General features: G+C 41.1%; 1 protein-coding gene across 10 annotated transcripts in view; it reads right to left on the reverse strand.

The window, feature by feature from the left end:
• Ppp1r12b (protein phosphatase 1 regulatory subunit 12B) overlaps positions 1-16,569 on the reverse strand; it is a 205,910-nt gene that overhangs the window by 11,224 nt on the left and 178,117 nt on the right. For 5 of the 10 annotated variants that reach the window (XM_076832222.1, XM_076832221.1, XM_076832217.1 and 2 more), the window contains 6 exons: positions 16,054-16,070; positions 12,456-12,600; positions 11,407-11,511; positions 7,863-7,916; positions 6,422-6,472; positions 1,267-1,441 (listed from right to left, as the gene is read on the reverse strand). In XM_076832222.1, coding sequence (XP_076688337.1) covers positions 1,307-1,441; positions 6,422-6,472; positions 7,863-7,916; positions 11,407-11,511; positions 12,456-12,600; positions 16,054-16,070 — 507 coding nt within the window. In that variant the 3' untranslated portion in view covers positions 1,267-1,306. Of the gene's footprint in view, positions 1-1,266; positions 1,442-2,142; positions 2,297-6,421; positions 6,473-7,862; positions 7,917-11,406; positions 11,512-12,455; positions 12,601-16,053; positions 16,071-16,569 lie in introns of those variants that run through there. The other 5 variants (XM_076832223.1, XM_076832219.1, XM_076832228.1 and 2 more) reach the window with 3 other exon arrangements.

Raw genomic sequence — 16,569 nt, forward strand, 5'->3', positions numbered from 1 at the left:
TAATTTGGGTGCTTCAGTTCTAGTGGATATTAGTTGCCAGCTACTGACCCTGAAGGCAAAAGCAAATAGGCAGGAAAAAAAAAAAAAAAAAAAAAAAAAAAAGGCCCTGGTCAGGGCTAATTAGATAGTTGCTGAAAATTAAAAACTCATTTCAGGGTAGTGGTGACCCCATCACACTATCTTGGGATGAGAAAACAAGCTGTCTATGAGCTTGTCTTTCAGATCCACAGCCAGGGGAAGGCTCCAGCTTGCCAAACACATTTTTTTGTTCTTAGTTGAAAATAAATCCCTGCCCTCTGCTCCACTGCCTGTCATCTCCTTGCAAAGCCAGCCCTATTAGGGAGGGTCTTGCTATTTGAGGGTCTCATTTATATAGACTGCGTTCTGCCTCAGCCCACACTCAGGGTGGGGAGGGACACATCTCTAGGGCCCAGATTTGTGACAGGGATGAAAAATGCCTCCCAAGGAGGGAGAAGAAAGCAAAGACTATTGCAGAAGGAGGCAAAGGATGCTATTCAGTTCTGCTCTTATGGTGGGATGCATGATGTTTTTGCTGGTAGCAGAGCTGGGCCAGAATGGCTCTGGCAGTGGTTCTAGTCCTCTCTGCCTATGCTGTCATATGCAAGGATTTAATTCTGCCTGGTATTTAAATGGCTGTGGTTCTCAACCCTAGTTGAACAAAAGAATCAACAGTAGAGCTTTGAAAAAAAAATACTGAAGTCTGGGTCTTAACCCAAACCATCGATTCTTTGGAGTGGGCCCAGGCACTAGCATATGTCAACAGCTTCCAGGTGTGTCTAACGTGCAGGCAGGATTGAGAGCTCTTGTCCTTTATTACCCCAGACCCAACCATTATTTGGAGTCTACAACTATCCCCAATTGTTATAGGGGACCAAGTTGCAGTTGACTGGGAAAGCTCTATCTCAGTTTGGGAATGACCCCACCAAAGAAATATATGTGCATGAATGTACACAGGTATAGGCATACCACACGTGTGCACATTTATGTGTAACCGCGTTAGAAAATACATATTCAGTATCTAGGAGAAGGACAAGTAATGTAGTTATCTTACTAAGTGTACCTGGCCCATGTGAGTCTACCCACCGCCTCCCTCAACCTATGCTGTTATTTCCCATTCTAAGGTCTCTGTCCTGGCTCCCTCCACCTCCAGATGACCAAGCTTTACAGGAACCTGCACAGAGGCTCTTATGGAGGGGATAAGCACAGGGCTTCTGGAACCAAGAAGAAGAGTAAACCTGCCTGGAGTAGTGGAGGAGGGAAGTGAGGTGGAGAGGAAGGGCAAGAACTAGAGCTCCTGGGTGTCCGAGGACTCGATGGACTCCGAGAGTCTGGCCACCACTCGGGTCAGGGCCCTGTTCTCAGCCTGCAGTTGCTCGTTCATCTGCTTCAAGGTTTGAATCTGTTTTAGCTGGTGGAGATTCTGCAGAGAGTGAGACACGAAGGGGAAAGACAGACAAGACAGAAAAAGACAAGACAGACCAGAGGAGAAAAAAGTAGGACAAAGAAACCATGTGACTTTTTGTTTTTGTTTTTAGTTTTCATGCTAGAAAGGAAATGAGAGAGGCAGGAGCAATGAGAGCAAATCATGTATGTTGGTTGAGGGAGGGTGGAGAAAAGCACCAGAGAGGGGAGAGCTATGTCTGCGATTCTTGGCTGAGGCCTAAGTGCGCTGATGGTTGGCCATATGGATACGACCGGACACTTGAAATGCATATCTGGATCACTTTTGAGAATGACAGTCCACCAAGTAGCTTGGGGCCTTCTGAACCAAATTCATAGGCTGAGCCACAGCCTCAGGGACCCTCCATGTCACTGTCAAATTAAGGACTTGGTGTGTTCCTAAATCCAGCTGCTGCCCTTTTCTTTCTCTCTCATATCATCTTCTCTCCATACTTCCCATTTGTTTTCTTTCTGGATTCTTTCCTTACTTAATTTTTCTTTTTAATTTTAAAAAACAAAACAAGGAAAACAAGAGAGGGGTCTGTTATTGAACTGCTTTCTGTATATGGCATGTACTGTTTAGCAGGATGAAATGACACATAGTGAAATAATAAACAACTGTCAGCGCTCTAACCTGCTTTGGGGGAAGCTTCCTTGGCCTTGCTAGTTCTCCTCTGCATTCTAGGATCCCAGAGCTGCTGACCTTCCTCTGACCTGATATATGATTATATGCATCACTAAGTTCATAGCTAACTGTGTTTCCTCTGTCCGAGTTAATGCTGAGGCAGGAAGCTGCTTAAAGGTGTTCACGAAAAGAGTCGTACACTGGAAGTTTCTGCACATAAAAGTGGAAAAAACATAAATGTCCAAATGATAATGGAAGTGGCTGGGCCAATTTCAGCCCTTACTGTCTGTCAGTGTTGTAAATAGAATAGAACAACCAGCCCATGGGTATTTTTCTTAAAACCCTGTAAGGACTTAAAGACTTCAATAAATGAGACTATATCACGGGCCTGCCTACTCTGCTCCACGTCCTTCCTAAGTGATCATTTGTACTGACCCTGAAACTGAGGCCATCAGCTTTTGGGGAGGAGGGGAATGACTTTGTTATGCAAATGGAGATTCATGGATGAGGACAGACAATTCTGGGTTACAATGATGACAAAAAGATCACCGGGTATTAGAGAAATGTTTCCCATACCTACACAATGAGAAGGACAGAAATGAAAGATTAGTGGAGTAAAAGTTTGGGAGTAAAGCAGAAAATGAAAGGTAGTATGAGGGGAAAAACAGTGAAAAGGAAAAACAAGCAGAGACAAATCACTGAATATCCCTTTCCCCCCAAAGGGAGAATAACCATCTTGCAAAGAGGTAGGTAGCTAAGCAATTCCGTGGAACCACTGGACAGGAGGGACTGGGCAACCCTCTTTGTCCACTGTAAGCATCTCAGTCATGAAGGGGACAGAGGAGGGAGATCATGGTGCAGCACATGGGAAAGTTTAAAGAGATGGGCAGGGACCAAATTTAAGAACCAATGGAAAGTCCTTGGCTCTCACCCTTCACTGCTGTTGACATTGGACCAAGCTTTCAACACAATCATTAGCATTATATGAAGTGGTCCTTGCCTCCCAGAGAATATTAAAGACATGAACTATGAAGGTGACTCAATCTAACATGTGAATACAAGCAGACTGAAGTAGAAGAATTTGCAAGTTAGCAGCGTGAGAGAGGCAGGAAACACTGGTGGAATGTTCTATAGAAAGCGGTCTATAGAAAGCATGTTCTATAGAACATGGCAAGAAGATGGGGAAGAGTGCAGGGCATAGAGCAGAGTGGACAAGGGCACAGCTGAAGGGTGGGTGAATAAGCAAAGTAAAAATCCCAGGACCAATCTAAAAGGAGATTGGCTGATGGGCCTCTGTCATGCAAGGACCTGGGAAAAGAAGGGCAGAAGGTCTAGCAAGGAGGCTGATGCTGAATGAAGGATGCAGTAGAAAAGTAATGAGATCAGATGAGGGAACATCCCAGGACCAAGTGCAAGTCTAGCACAGCTTACACTGACATACACGTCTGTCAGAAGCTGGCATGTAATCCTGCTCCAGCCCAGGATCTGGGAGGGGTTTCTCTTGGGGAGAATTTATAAATACTTACCTTTCTAGGTAAAGGCCAGAGGGGCACAACCCAACTCACAACTACAGAGCCCACATACATCTGGGTGAGCCAATCTCATGGTTCCCCGTTTCACCTGGCCTTTGTATTTTACTTGCTAGAGTCAGAAAAATAGGCACCAAAATTACTCTGTGTCCTTGAACACTTCCTCTTTAAAGGTTCAATGGAGGTCAGTTGCATAAACTGCTCCCTACTGATTGCACCAGGGAGATTTGAGCACCTGTACAAATATGCAAAAATACGGAGACCAACAGGTCCAGCCTCTACTGGGTCCCACAAGATGGTTGCATGCACTGTTGGCTGGCTACCTAATACAAACAAATTTTGTCCACTAACTATTCTAGAAAAGTTGGTCACAATGAAAAATAGCCTGAATAGAGAACTTGGAGCTGAACAAGGATTTTCTTGATTCCTAGAGAGCAGTGATATTAATTTGATAACATTTATATTTGTATATTTGAAGTTTTTGTTTTCAAAGAAGGTATAGATACCAATGCAGTGTTGGTGTGACTGGAGGCTCTGATGTTCCTCCCCCTTAGTCCTCTAGGGGGAGCTGGACAGTTTGTAAATCTGGTAGTACTATATGATTTGAGCAAACTGTTTAAGGGCTTTAGAGCCTATAGGCATTTATTCTCCACAACTTTGTAATTAGGAATGGAGAAAAAAAGGCAATGACTGCGGGGGTATATTTTTAACTTAAGAAAAAAAAAAAAAAACAAACCCAAAATAAAAACCAGTCTTAAAACAGCTTATCTACTGGTTTTGGGGCCAAAACCATCATGATCTGGTTCCAGTTGATAATGTAAACAAATTGATTTTAAAGTTGTTGGCAAATGGCTTCTAACTAGAGAGAGCAAACACGTTCATGTACAATAAACTCTATTGGGAAAAGAAAAGAACTCATGACTTACTTTAGGAAATCATGGTCTGACAGAATAAAGAGAGAGAGAAACATGTAAACTTGTCTCAACCACAGGATCGAGAGCAACTAGAACACAGGAGGCCTTCTGTAATCTCCATTTTAGAATGGGAACAAAAACAGGAAATAATCTCAAGTTCTCCACTTTTGGCCACTCTCTGGGTCTTTGTGTGGGGTCCTGTGTGGAGACAACTCAAGATCAGGACTGGTGGGTATAGGTTGGTTCTGGGCTCCTCAGTACTTGCTGGGAGGCACCAGTTTTGGCTTCATTTACATGAGGATCCGCATTTTGGTCCTTCCTTCCTTCCTTTTTCTTTTAGCCATTTCTTAATGAGCATCACTGACAGGACAGCTACCTAATAGTAAAGTACAAATGGTATAACTCAAGGGTTTCGAAGATGGAATAGTCGCCATGCAACCAAGAGATGCTGATCCATCCATCTGGGACTATTTACAATGCTCACATGCCACGCTAAGAGGGCAAGAATAGTTCTGAATGTAAGTGAGATGGGTTTAGAAAAACCAGAAGATGAAGAGGTTTAACAGTGGTAGGGTATCGTCCTATCATCTCAGGAGAATCAACCATATATTATAAAGAGTAACAGCTGGATGCAATATAAAAAAGCACATGCCTATAATCCCAGCAACTTGGGAGGCTGAGAAAGGAGGATCACAAATTCAAGGCAAACCTGGGCAACTACAACTTAGAAAGATCCTGTCTCAAAATGTAAAAAAAAAATAAAAGAGAGCTGGGGATGTAGCACCCCTGGGTTCAATCCCAGTAGTGCCAAAAAAAAAAAAAAGCAATAGGATCTTGTGAAAACTATGACCTTGTCATGTCCTGAAAGCCCCCCAAAAATTAAACATAAGCCTTTGGAACAATAAATGCGTCTCTCAAGGTGCTCTAACTGTATATTAGGGATACCTACTATTCACAGAAAGAAATTTAGGGATATGCCTGAAATTGAATTAGTATTCTTCTTTCTTAGCTGATGAAACCTGGGTCTCACCCAGTGAACACTTGGCAGCAGCACAATAAGATCCTTGAAGAAAGAAAAGAAGCTTAGCAAGCACTAGTGATTGTGGCCATGTGGTTTAAGGCCACTGTGGGGATGGGATGCTCCACAATCATATCCAGGTGGCTACCCTGAGCAGCTTTGTATCTTCCCCTTCCATAGTAGTGAATTGATTCCTTTCAAAATATTACCAAATCTTAGCATTCAAAGCTGCAAAGAATGGCAACTGTTCAGTAAAGTGCCCAGTGGAAGCTATATCACTTCAGGTCATGGTGAAGGTTGAGAGGAAAACAGCAAGCCTGAAGTATATCTGGTGGCATGAGCTTATTCTAGTGGGACAGTGCCAAGCACACTGGAACACCGCAGAGGAAATGGACTGGGGAAGGAAATCAATATGTGAATAAATTTTTACTCTGCTACAGAATGACTCAATCTGTGTTCTTTCCTGCAAAGGGCTGGGTTAGGGAGGCGCAGCAGGGAGGAAAGCCTGTGGCCATGCGCAGGCTTCACTGAACACCTAATGGGAAGCTCTGCAGAGTTGGAAACTTGTCTTTTTATTTAGCCTTTCAAGGGTGAAGCCATTGCTCAGAAAACCTTACATGTTCAACTTGGGTTTACCTCCAGTCTTCTAGAGACCTCCCTTTAAACTGAGGGCAATATGTGGACATCGAGGTGACCACAGTAGATGCTATGTGAGCTGAGAGTGCCTGGGAAACCTCCTCTTCACATATCATCTCTTCCTTGGAGTGTGGAGTTTGTGGTGAATTTCAGAGAGGGAAGGCCTATGCTTAAGTATCCAGTCTTGGCAAGCATTTAGAGAACAGGCATACAGAGAGAGAAAAAAATATCTTCATACCTTCATCTCTTCTTCCATTTCTGACATTTTCCGCTCCAAGGCTCGTCTCTCCTGTTTAGAAACAAGGAGCCTGTTGAACATGTAATGGACCTACAGGCAGCCACGACGCACCTCCCAGCTGCTATGGGATCAGCAGCTTCATGGTAAAGTGTCTGTCTACTGACTCAGACAAACCTTACCCAGATGTGAGCGCTCCTTCATCCTGTCCCTGTGGGATGAGCTACTTCACTGATAAGAATCCCAGGATCTCTAAGCAACTAAGTGGGACCCTACTCTAAATAAAATGCAAAATAGGGTTGGGGATGTGGCTCAGTGGTTGAGTGCCCCTGGGTTCAATCCCTGGTTACCCGCGCCCCCCCCACCTCAAAATCCCAGGATCTAATTCTTCTTGCAAAACATCAGAAGACATAGAAGAAAGCAACTTGCTTACAGATGATCAGACCAGGGCACTCTGAGTTATTCTCTGCAAGTTGGAAGGTTTCATGGACTTTCAAATGACTGCAAGTAGCCAGAATCCTTGCTTTCTATTAACAAAAATCCACCATTATCCTCAGTAATATCCCAAGCCCCCCAAACAAAATCTTAGGGAACTGCTTCTCTCATGACAGGGAGATGGTTTGCAAGGAAGTAGACATCACTGTCTACTAAGAAATAGCATCCCTACTCCAAGTTCCTGTCTCCCTCCATTTCTTTCTCCCAGCAACTAACTCTTATTTTAGCCTGAATACAACAGAGAGTCCTTGATCAGATGAGATATCAAGGAGGTTTGGCTATAGGCCAAGGAAATGAAATATAAAACTTAGCTGCTTTCCAAATTAAACATACAATATATCCCTATTATATCCCTAGGGTCAAATCTAAACTAGAGCTCATCAATAAATCTAATCGAGTTTTCCCAATCCAAGAATGTCAAATCCCAGAAAAATATGCTGAGTGCAGTTGGAAGGAGGTCAAGCAATTGAACCAGAGAGTGGGATTCTGATGGTTCATGTCTCAAGTCAAATGAATTAAATCAATGGCAGAGGGTCCCGTTAAAAACTTTTCTTTTTAAAGTGATGAGAAGGGCAAAGAGCCCTTGTATATGTATGTGTGTATGTGTGCGTGTGCAAGCATGCTTATAATGATTTACAGTAAACCAAAATATATTATGGCTATGTGTATGTGTGTAGTTGTGCCTATTGGCAGAACTACAACAAGATGACCTTCCAAGAACCCTTCCCACCCCAAGACTGGAATGTGTACAAAGTACTGAGGAAGCCAAAAGGACTAGCAATCAAATTACTGTCCAGAATCAGACAAAAAGAATTTCTCATCAGGCTGGGAATGGAATGTGGCAGAGTTCCTACCTTCTTAAGATGAACTTTTTCCACTGGCATAAACAACAAAGTTAGGAAAAGTCAGAGAGAGAGAGATGAAACGGGAAAAAGAGACATGCACGTACCCGTTTCTCCATTTCTAGCATTGATGATCGGTCAGAGGTCTTTTCTTGTTTCTGCTGAGCAGATGGAAAGAAAACACTTGTTACTTCAGTTCTTTTGCCAGGGGAAACCCAGTCTCGTTCATCTTCACCATCTACTCAGAAGTAGATGGCCAGGCTTTGGGCTTTCACTTTAGCAAGTGTCCCAACAAATAAATTCTGATAGATCACTAAGCCTAACATTATTTTGTCTCTGAAGTTTGCAGGATTCCCACTGATTAGGGGGGTGGATAAGGCATTGTGACATTCCAGAAGTCACATGTGCTGGGTGTGGAGGCACATTCCTGTAATCCCAGCAGCTTGGGAGGCTGAGGCAGGAGGATTGCAAGCTTGAGGCCAGCCTTAGCAATCTATCAAGGTCCTAAGCAACTTACTAAGACTCTGCCTTAAAATAAAACATAAAAAGGGCTGGGGATGTAGCTCAGTGGTAAAGTACCTCTGGGTTAAATCCCTAGTACCCTAAATAAATAAATAAATAAATAAATAAGACATACAAAGACATTATTCAACACATACCCAACTCCCTCTCCCAGTTCTCTTTCTCTCTGTCTCCAGGGCCAACTATCTTCTTATGTTGTACTATCCCTCTCCCTTCTTTTCTATGAGTAATATCATAATCCAGAGGAAATGAGAAATGGGTTTTCTACTTTAAAAGGCTGGAGATCCTTGAACTTGAAGGCCCCATGGCTCTCCTCTAAACAATCCCTTCTCCCATTCCTTCTGTCTCACAGGCACTAAGGCCATTTTCCTTACAGAGCACTGGTCTCTGTGTGTGTTTACACTTCTTGGGAGCCCTGCTTTGAACACAGCACTTCCATTTTTATCTGTTGCATACCCTGGACTTTCAGTTAATATTTTATCTGCATAAAGGATTTAGAATGTATATTTTAGATCACCATTGACTTTTAAGTTACAGTTTTTAGAAGGGTTAAAAAGATGTGGCTACATACCCAAAATGTAGAATAAACTCAGATAATAATCCTGCCTTAAATAAGGGAGTAAAAAGGAACCCTTCTTAGCATTACAGAACAGGGAAGAATTTCTTACATTCTATAGACATTTAATAAGTAAAGGTGATTATTTTTATTTTGCCTTGTGCCAGGCTCAGACAACAGTCAATAAGTATAGAAATTATGCTGGTTTTCTGGCAGAGGTTACTCTTTCCCCACCTAAATGAAGGAATAGCCAGAACTAACATTAATCCTCGGAATCTGACTCCTGTCCTGGGCTTTCACCTTCTGCTCTGAAGGTCATGGCTATGTGCCTTAATACTGCATCTACAGTAGGAAGGGTGCCGAAGGAAAAGAGAAGTTGAAACTGGGATTTGTGCAGATCCTCATTAAGTCTCCCTTTCCTAAGCCTGAGAAACTATGTTTAAATTCATGTATACAAAGAACTAGTTTTTTATTTGCTTGTTTTGTTTTAAATGTTAAGCCTGACAGAGTTTAGGTGAACCTTCCATGTAAAAACACTGTGCGTGTCCATGTGGTAACTGTCTCCACGTAAATGTATGAGACTGACAGGCTCCCGCCCACTGTCCTACCAAACAACTCCATTTTTGGTAAACAGAGAAAGGGTTTGTAGTGCCACCATTTCTTCTGAATTTCAATAACTTATATTTGGCAAAACTAAGTATATTTTGACACACCCAGCAAAGCAGTTGGCTGGAGGGTAAATGCTATTCCCCAGTGACTGGGAAAGGCTGATTTTATTTTTAATGTCCATGCACGTCAGTGTCCACAGCTTGCTAGGCTGCTCATTGCTATGAAGCGAAGGCTGGGGGAAAGGCCATGAACCCCACCCAATAGGTCAAGAAACAAGCTAACTGCCAGAAGCTTCTGCTGAAGAAAATGTGGAGCAGGTGAAACTAGGTTTTTCTTGTGGTTCTTCACAGTCCTGACTGCTCCTTATTTTTCTATAAAATACAGCCCAGTAATAACTGACAAGAACCAGATCTGTATTTATTGACAGATGTCAATACTAGGCATAATTCAGAATAAAAATTGGACCAGACAATTCCTAAGGATATATTATAAATTAGATGTTTGCCTGGCTCAGTAGTACTGAGATGAAGAGATATCTTAAGGCTCACCCTGCCTTGGGGCAGGGTTGTAACTGTGTATATCTGTATTTTTTTTTTTTTCCTGTTAGATTTAGAGACCTACTTTCTTATTCCACAAAACCATGTTAAGTCCAGTTGTTATCTGTCTGTTGCAGTAGGTCTCAGAAATTCCCAGGAAGAGACGTTATTTGGCTACTATCACAGGCAGAAGGGAGTGCCTTTTTCAAATTGACAGAGGCAGCTCTCAGGACAGGCCAACTATTTTGAGCCTGGCTAAGCCCTTTTCTGGTCAGTGTGGCTGTCCTAGCTGTCTTGCTGGGATCCCACACAGTTTTGTAGCACTATCTTCTACATGCTGGTGCCTCTTGCTCATCCTGTGCCAGAGGGATGCGTTCAGAGGGTATTTGACTACCCCACCAAACCCCACAGTTTGGGACTATTCAACTCTATATTTTAGTCTTACTTTTGGATCGTATCAAATTACCAGATTGACTAGCCACCTCTGGTTTTCATTTCACACTCTCCTTGTAAAGAGTCATTTTTACCTCAGATCGGCTTTTCAAATTCTTAGTCCCTAGGCATCTGGGGTCTAAAACTCAAAAGGTTTCCGGTTAACTCTGCAGTAACCTAAGACAGTACTTGCTCTAGCTCTCAGCTGCAGGGTTTATTTCACTAGTGATGAGGTCATTACCTCTAAAACTCAAAAGGTTTCCGGTTAACTCTGCAGTAACCTAAGACAGTACTTGCTCTAGCTCTCAGCTGCAGGGTTTATTTCACTAGTGATGAGGTCATTACCTCTACCACCCTCTAATGCATCATCTAATAAAATCAGGTACAGCAGTGAGAGGAAATGGATATCCTTGCCTTCCCGCCTACCAGCTCTTTATTTCTAGCTGAAGGAGGGTGTAGCCTGGGGAGACAGGAAGGAATCGTTGCAGGATGGAATCTTTACATCAGGACCTAATCCTGGGTTCCAGAAGCTCTTCTTCCCCTGATGTGCTACATAACCTAAGCAAGTCACTCTTGTTTCTAGGCCCAATTTGCTACCTTTCTGTACTCGGGTATAGTGTCTTGCAGATCCCTCTCCAAAAGGTGATGTGCAAATGAGCTGCACTGAAACACGAGGAACAAGACAGAAGAAGCTGTCTAGGACTGACTGTGCTGTGCTAGTTTATGCTTTTCTACTGAGAACTAATTAGATAATATTAATTAATTATTAGCATTTAGACCATCAGAAGTTGTCACTGAACTATCAGTTCTCAATTTTAAGTTAAACACTGACTGAATCCTAAACTAAATTTAGAATCCAAGGGAACTCCATTTCACTGCCTCTGATGAGGCCTGATTTTGACTCCATCTCATGTCCTGCCCCTTAAGTCTCTAGTCCAGGTTGTCTGCTAATATCAATCCCTGTCTCCCCATCTTCTTTATTCTTCCTCTCCTTACCTGGGCCATCTTCTCAAGCTTGGATTTTATATCTGCTAGCTCTAGCTGGGCCTCCTGAAGTTTGGTTTTCAGTTTTTGGTTTTCAGTCAGGGCACTCTCGTAGAGCTGGGGAGGCGGAAGCAGAGTCAGGTCACTAGGGTGGGGCTTCCCAGAATCAGAACCCACACAGTTTGATCACATGAGAATGTCTGGGGCTCTCTGTTTCAAGCCAAGACAGTACCCTAGGGGCAGAAGATGACTAAGTGTGGGGATCAGGGCACATTCACAGCCACTGCTCTCTGGCTTCTTGGAGGTGATGATCTCACATGCAGAACACAGAGAATGATGCTCCAATTTCAATAATGTTAATCTTGGGGGAAAAAACCCCAGTCATCCATTTTCTCCTATGTAGTACTGACATTGCTTAAAAGTGTGGCTTCTCATACCAAAGAGATTAGTTTTGTAACTGGCCTAGGGTGATTTTTGTCAAGTTCTACTTAATAAAAACATCAACAAAGAAGAATTTCTTTGACCAAAATGTTTTTTCCTGGTACCTCAAGTGCTTGAAAGGGAAAGTTTTCAAAGCCTACTCCTGGAGCTAGGTAGCAAGACAAAAGGAAATGGACTATTAAAGTGATTCGAATCCTTTCCAAGCCCAGACAATGATGATAATGATGAGGGTTTTTAAAAAAACTAACACCAAGAAGTATTTAGCTGATATTCACAGGATCTTATTAAAAGCACATGTTTATTAAAAATAAGTCCACCACATGAGTCTCAGGTTTAGACAGAACTATAATTTTTTATTCTTACAATTCTTATTTTCTTACTTTTCCCCACATATGTAAATATCTGACTCTAGGCAAAAACTTACTGCAATAAAAACAATTTAAAGGTCTTTATTTAGCTGGTGGAGAGGTAAAGCAAACAAAGAAGACTGCAAGCAAGGAGTTGTTACTTAAGTGTCCTTTTCCCTGCTTACTCACAACTGCGCTCCTTTTTCTATCCTGGGGGAAAAGGCTATTTATATGTTGTAACCCAAGAACAGGAAAATTGAAAAACGACCTTACTTTTTTATAATCCCTGTTGCTGTCCTCTTCCACACGGCTGGTCAGGCTGGCTAGACGAGCCTCCCGGGCTTCCCGACGGGCTCTTGCTGAGGCTCGGTCACCATAAGAATCACTGGTCGTAGGGTTACCACCTCCTGATTCCAACCTATAAGATGTAATGTGAAAGGTAAAAAGTACTTTTGAGAACAAAGTAGTGAGGGGAAGATAGAGTTCAGGAGTAGTCTGTACTTTTTCTAAGATATTTGTGAGGGGAGGCCAAAAATGACGCATGACATTCCTTCCTTGAATCTCTCAGAGAGCATTCCTGGATCTCATGGCTACACTGTATCCATGTGGAGCTTAAGGAGGGAGGCTGTCATTTGCCAAGAATGGAGCTTACTTGAAAAATTGGTGGTTTGGACACATGTGCTGACTTAAATCTTGGAGCTTTTCAAATTAGTTTGGGGTTGAACAGCTTCCCTGAAAAGTGTGCTTTTAAAAGCAAAAGTTTCTTGGATCTCAATGGCTCTTGGAAAATGATTACAATTAATTGTCGTTGAATCAGAAACATGTGGAGACTGACCTGGAGGCTGAATGGAGGAGGATGGCCTGCAGGGCACGATACCTGTACTTCACCAGTGCACTGAGGTTGGCTGGAATCCCAAACATTCCAGGGTGCTACCCGATGGCCAAACAGCTACTTTCTGACCCTCTTTTCTGTATTCTATATCAATACTTTTATATCTATAACCAAGATTCTTATACCTTCCAGAAACTGAACTTCCAAGAGTGGTTTTATTCCCAGTATTGGTAAGTTCGTTAGAGGAAGTCAGCTAATTATGGTTAAAGTGTATAATTATTGAACTGATCCTAAATACTGGTTTATATTCTCCTGAACTTTGCTTATTGCAAACTAGAATGTGTCACACATGAAAGTGCTCTGGACAAAGCAGCCCTGCAGAGCTCTACGGCCCTGAATTGGGACAGTTTGAAGCTTCACAGCTGTGGGACTTGCATCTGATGTTTCTGTGGTATCTACTGTCAAATCTAGGGATGGGGTAGCTGAAATAAGCATTAAGTATTAGAAAAGGCAGAAAAGCAATAAGGTTGAGGACAGAGAGGGGAGAGGCAAAGTAATTAGCTCCTAAGGACAATAATGGTCACTTTTCTTTATAACATTCTTTTTATTTCTTTCGTTAATAGAAATCTTTGTATTGACTTCTTTTTACTATAAAAGCAATACATTAAAAGTAATACCAAAGGGGCCTGGGGTTGTGGCTCAGCAGCAGAGCACTTTTCTAGCACTGGTGAGTGAGGCCCTGGGTTCAATCCTCAGCACCATACAGAAAACAACAACTGAGATAAAGGTTAAATTCTTTAAAAAAAAATTAAAAATTAAAAAAATATATTACCAAAGTATCTACCCCATAATTTTGCCCAAGGAATAACCACTATTAACAGTCTAGTTCATCTCCTTGCAGGATGTCAACACAAAAATATGTTAAAATATATATTTCTGTAAATAAAATTAGATACTGCTTATTGTCTAATTCCTCTTCCTTCCTACACTTATTATTATGATTGTGAGCATCATCTAAGTAAAAATAAATTTGTCTCATAAAAATGACTGCATAGTCCTTTCCATGGTTTTCTGATAATTTAATTAATCTTTAATTGATAGCCACATATTGTTTGTTCTGGCCCAGACTGGCCTCAAAGTTGTGATCCTCTGGCCTCAGTCTCTTGAGGAACTGATTTTAATATTCGGGAGGTTCAATATTTTTGGTTATTCATCTTCTTTGTTTTGGAATTACCCACTTTGTGGTCTTTATTTAGCAGAATCTTCATCATCTTCTTGTTATTGGTGGAGCCTCCAACATGGTAGGGTTTTTACAACTAACATAGCTTAAATTTTTTTTTTCTATTTTGCTTTTTGTTTCTATAGTGTCTTTCACTGCAGAGATTTAAAATTTTACGCGATTATATTTGCCAATTTTTACTTTTATCATATAATGCTTAGGAAGGTCTTTCCTATATAAAACTATAAAATATTTTACTTTTTTTGTTGGAAAGTTTTCTCTAAAAAATTATAACCCATCTGAAATTGTTTTTTTTGGGGGGCAGGAAAGATATAGTTCCCAAATAGTCAATTATCTCAATGATCACTTAATGAATAATTGTTTCCCCAATGAGATGAAAAGCCACCTCATACACACGACTTTGTGGGGATTATGGATTGTGTTCCATCACATCTTTGTTTATTTTTAGACCGGTACCTCACTGTTCCAATCATTGCAATTTCATAGCACATTTGAAATCTATAGGCAAAGTCTCCTTTCATGAATGGCTATTAATAACACAACAGAGTTCATAAAAGATTAACTATAACAAAATACCATGACAAAATGCCACTCTACCAATTCTGTAAAGCTGAGTAAGCTTCTGCTAGGTTAGAAGTAAATTACTTATCCTTAGCTGGTGCTGGTGAGAGGGCGAGCAAAAAAAGAATATACATAAAACTTAGCATACATTAAGGGAGAACCAGCTCCATCACCAAGCAAATTATGAGAAGATTCATTTGCCCTGTGTTGTCTTATGTCTACATCTTCCCCCAGTCTCTTCTTAATTTCTCCATCAGAGGAATAGTGGAAAGGAGAGATTCAAATGTGTATCTCCATAATTGCTATTATTTTCTTCTTCCAAAAGATCAGTTTTTGGTTTATTATTATTTTTTTGGTGCTGGGGATTAAAACCAGGAGCACTTTACCACTGATCTACATTTTTAGTCCTTTTTAAAATGTTTATATTTTGAGACAGGGTCTTGCTAAGCTGTTGATTATCTCACTAAATTGCTGAGATTAACCTCAAACTTGCCATCCTCTTGACTCAGTCTCCTGAGTTGCTGGGATTATAGGCATACAACTTTGCACTTGGCTAGCAAGATCAGTTTTTATAACCTTCTTATTAGTTGAAAAATTTCAGAGGATCATCCTCTAAATGGATACCTTCCCTTAATGTTTCTGCAACTGCAAAACAGGTCTTTTAGTTAATTTGAAAAACTGCTGCTGAGCACCATTTAGACACAAGGGATAAAGCTGGACTCACTGTTAGTGACGGCATCTATCTCCGTTCAGGTTTCCACTATGCAATGAAGCCTTCCCTACACCACCAGATTAAGTTAACTGCCTCTTTTTTTTTTTTTTTTTTTTTTACTCTCACATTACCTGACCATACTTCTAAATGGCATTTTCTACATTCTATTGAAATCATCTGTCTCTCCAGTGGTTTGTAAGCTAATTGTAGGTAAGGATATTGTCTTATTTGTATTGTTTCCCTACTGCCTAGCACAGTGCCTGGTACAGGCTTTAGGAAATTAACTAGTGGTAGTACACAAGGTGAATTGGAAAAATGAGACTGGTGGCAGGAAGGCGAACTGAAAGCTGTTCTATTACTTTGGCAGGAAATAATAAACGTTAGAAATTATTGTGGTGGATGTGGAAATGAAAAAGAAGAAAATGATGTAGGGAAATTACTAGACCACTATATAAATCTAAATTTAATTAGACATATATTTACTCATAATTATTAAACATGCATATAAAACAGAGAGGGTTCTTACCTAGAAAGTCTTTCATGCTAGAGAAAGGAAACAAAAACAAAAACAATAAAAAAAAAAAAAAAAGAAAACAGCATTAGCAAGGGGACTTATTTTTATTTCCATTTATAAATGCATTTTTTCAAATCAGATGTCTCACTTCACAGCTGGAGATAGGGTTGCAATTTAAGAAAAGCAATTCAACCAACTGCACAAAAGGCTACTTAGCTCAAGCTCACATTTGGTATTCCATGACTCAGCAGACCTGAGGCTTAGGGATATAGCATCTTTTTTTCTTTTCAGGGCTAGGGTTGAACCCAGCGGTACTCTATCACTGAGCTATTCATTTTTATTTCATTCTGAGACAGCATCTCACTAAATTGCCCAGTTTGACCTCAAACCAGTGATTCTCCCACCTCAGTCTTCTCAAGTTGCTGAGATTATGGGCATGTGCCCCTGCTCTCAGCAGGGACATAGTATCTTTTTAAACTAGAAGTCAGCAAAATGTAAAATGATCAAAAATTGACACCCCCTCCCCAC

This window comes from Callospermophilus lateralis, chromosome 13 (assembly GCF_048772815.1).
Source record: "Callospermophilus lateralis isolate mCalLat2 chromosome 13, mCalLat2.hap1, whole genome shotgun sequence".
Classification (NCBI taxonomy): domain Eukaryota; kingdom Metazoa; phylum Chordata; class Mammalia; order Rodentia; family Sciuridae; genus Callospermophilus; species Callospermophilus lateralis.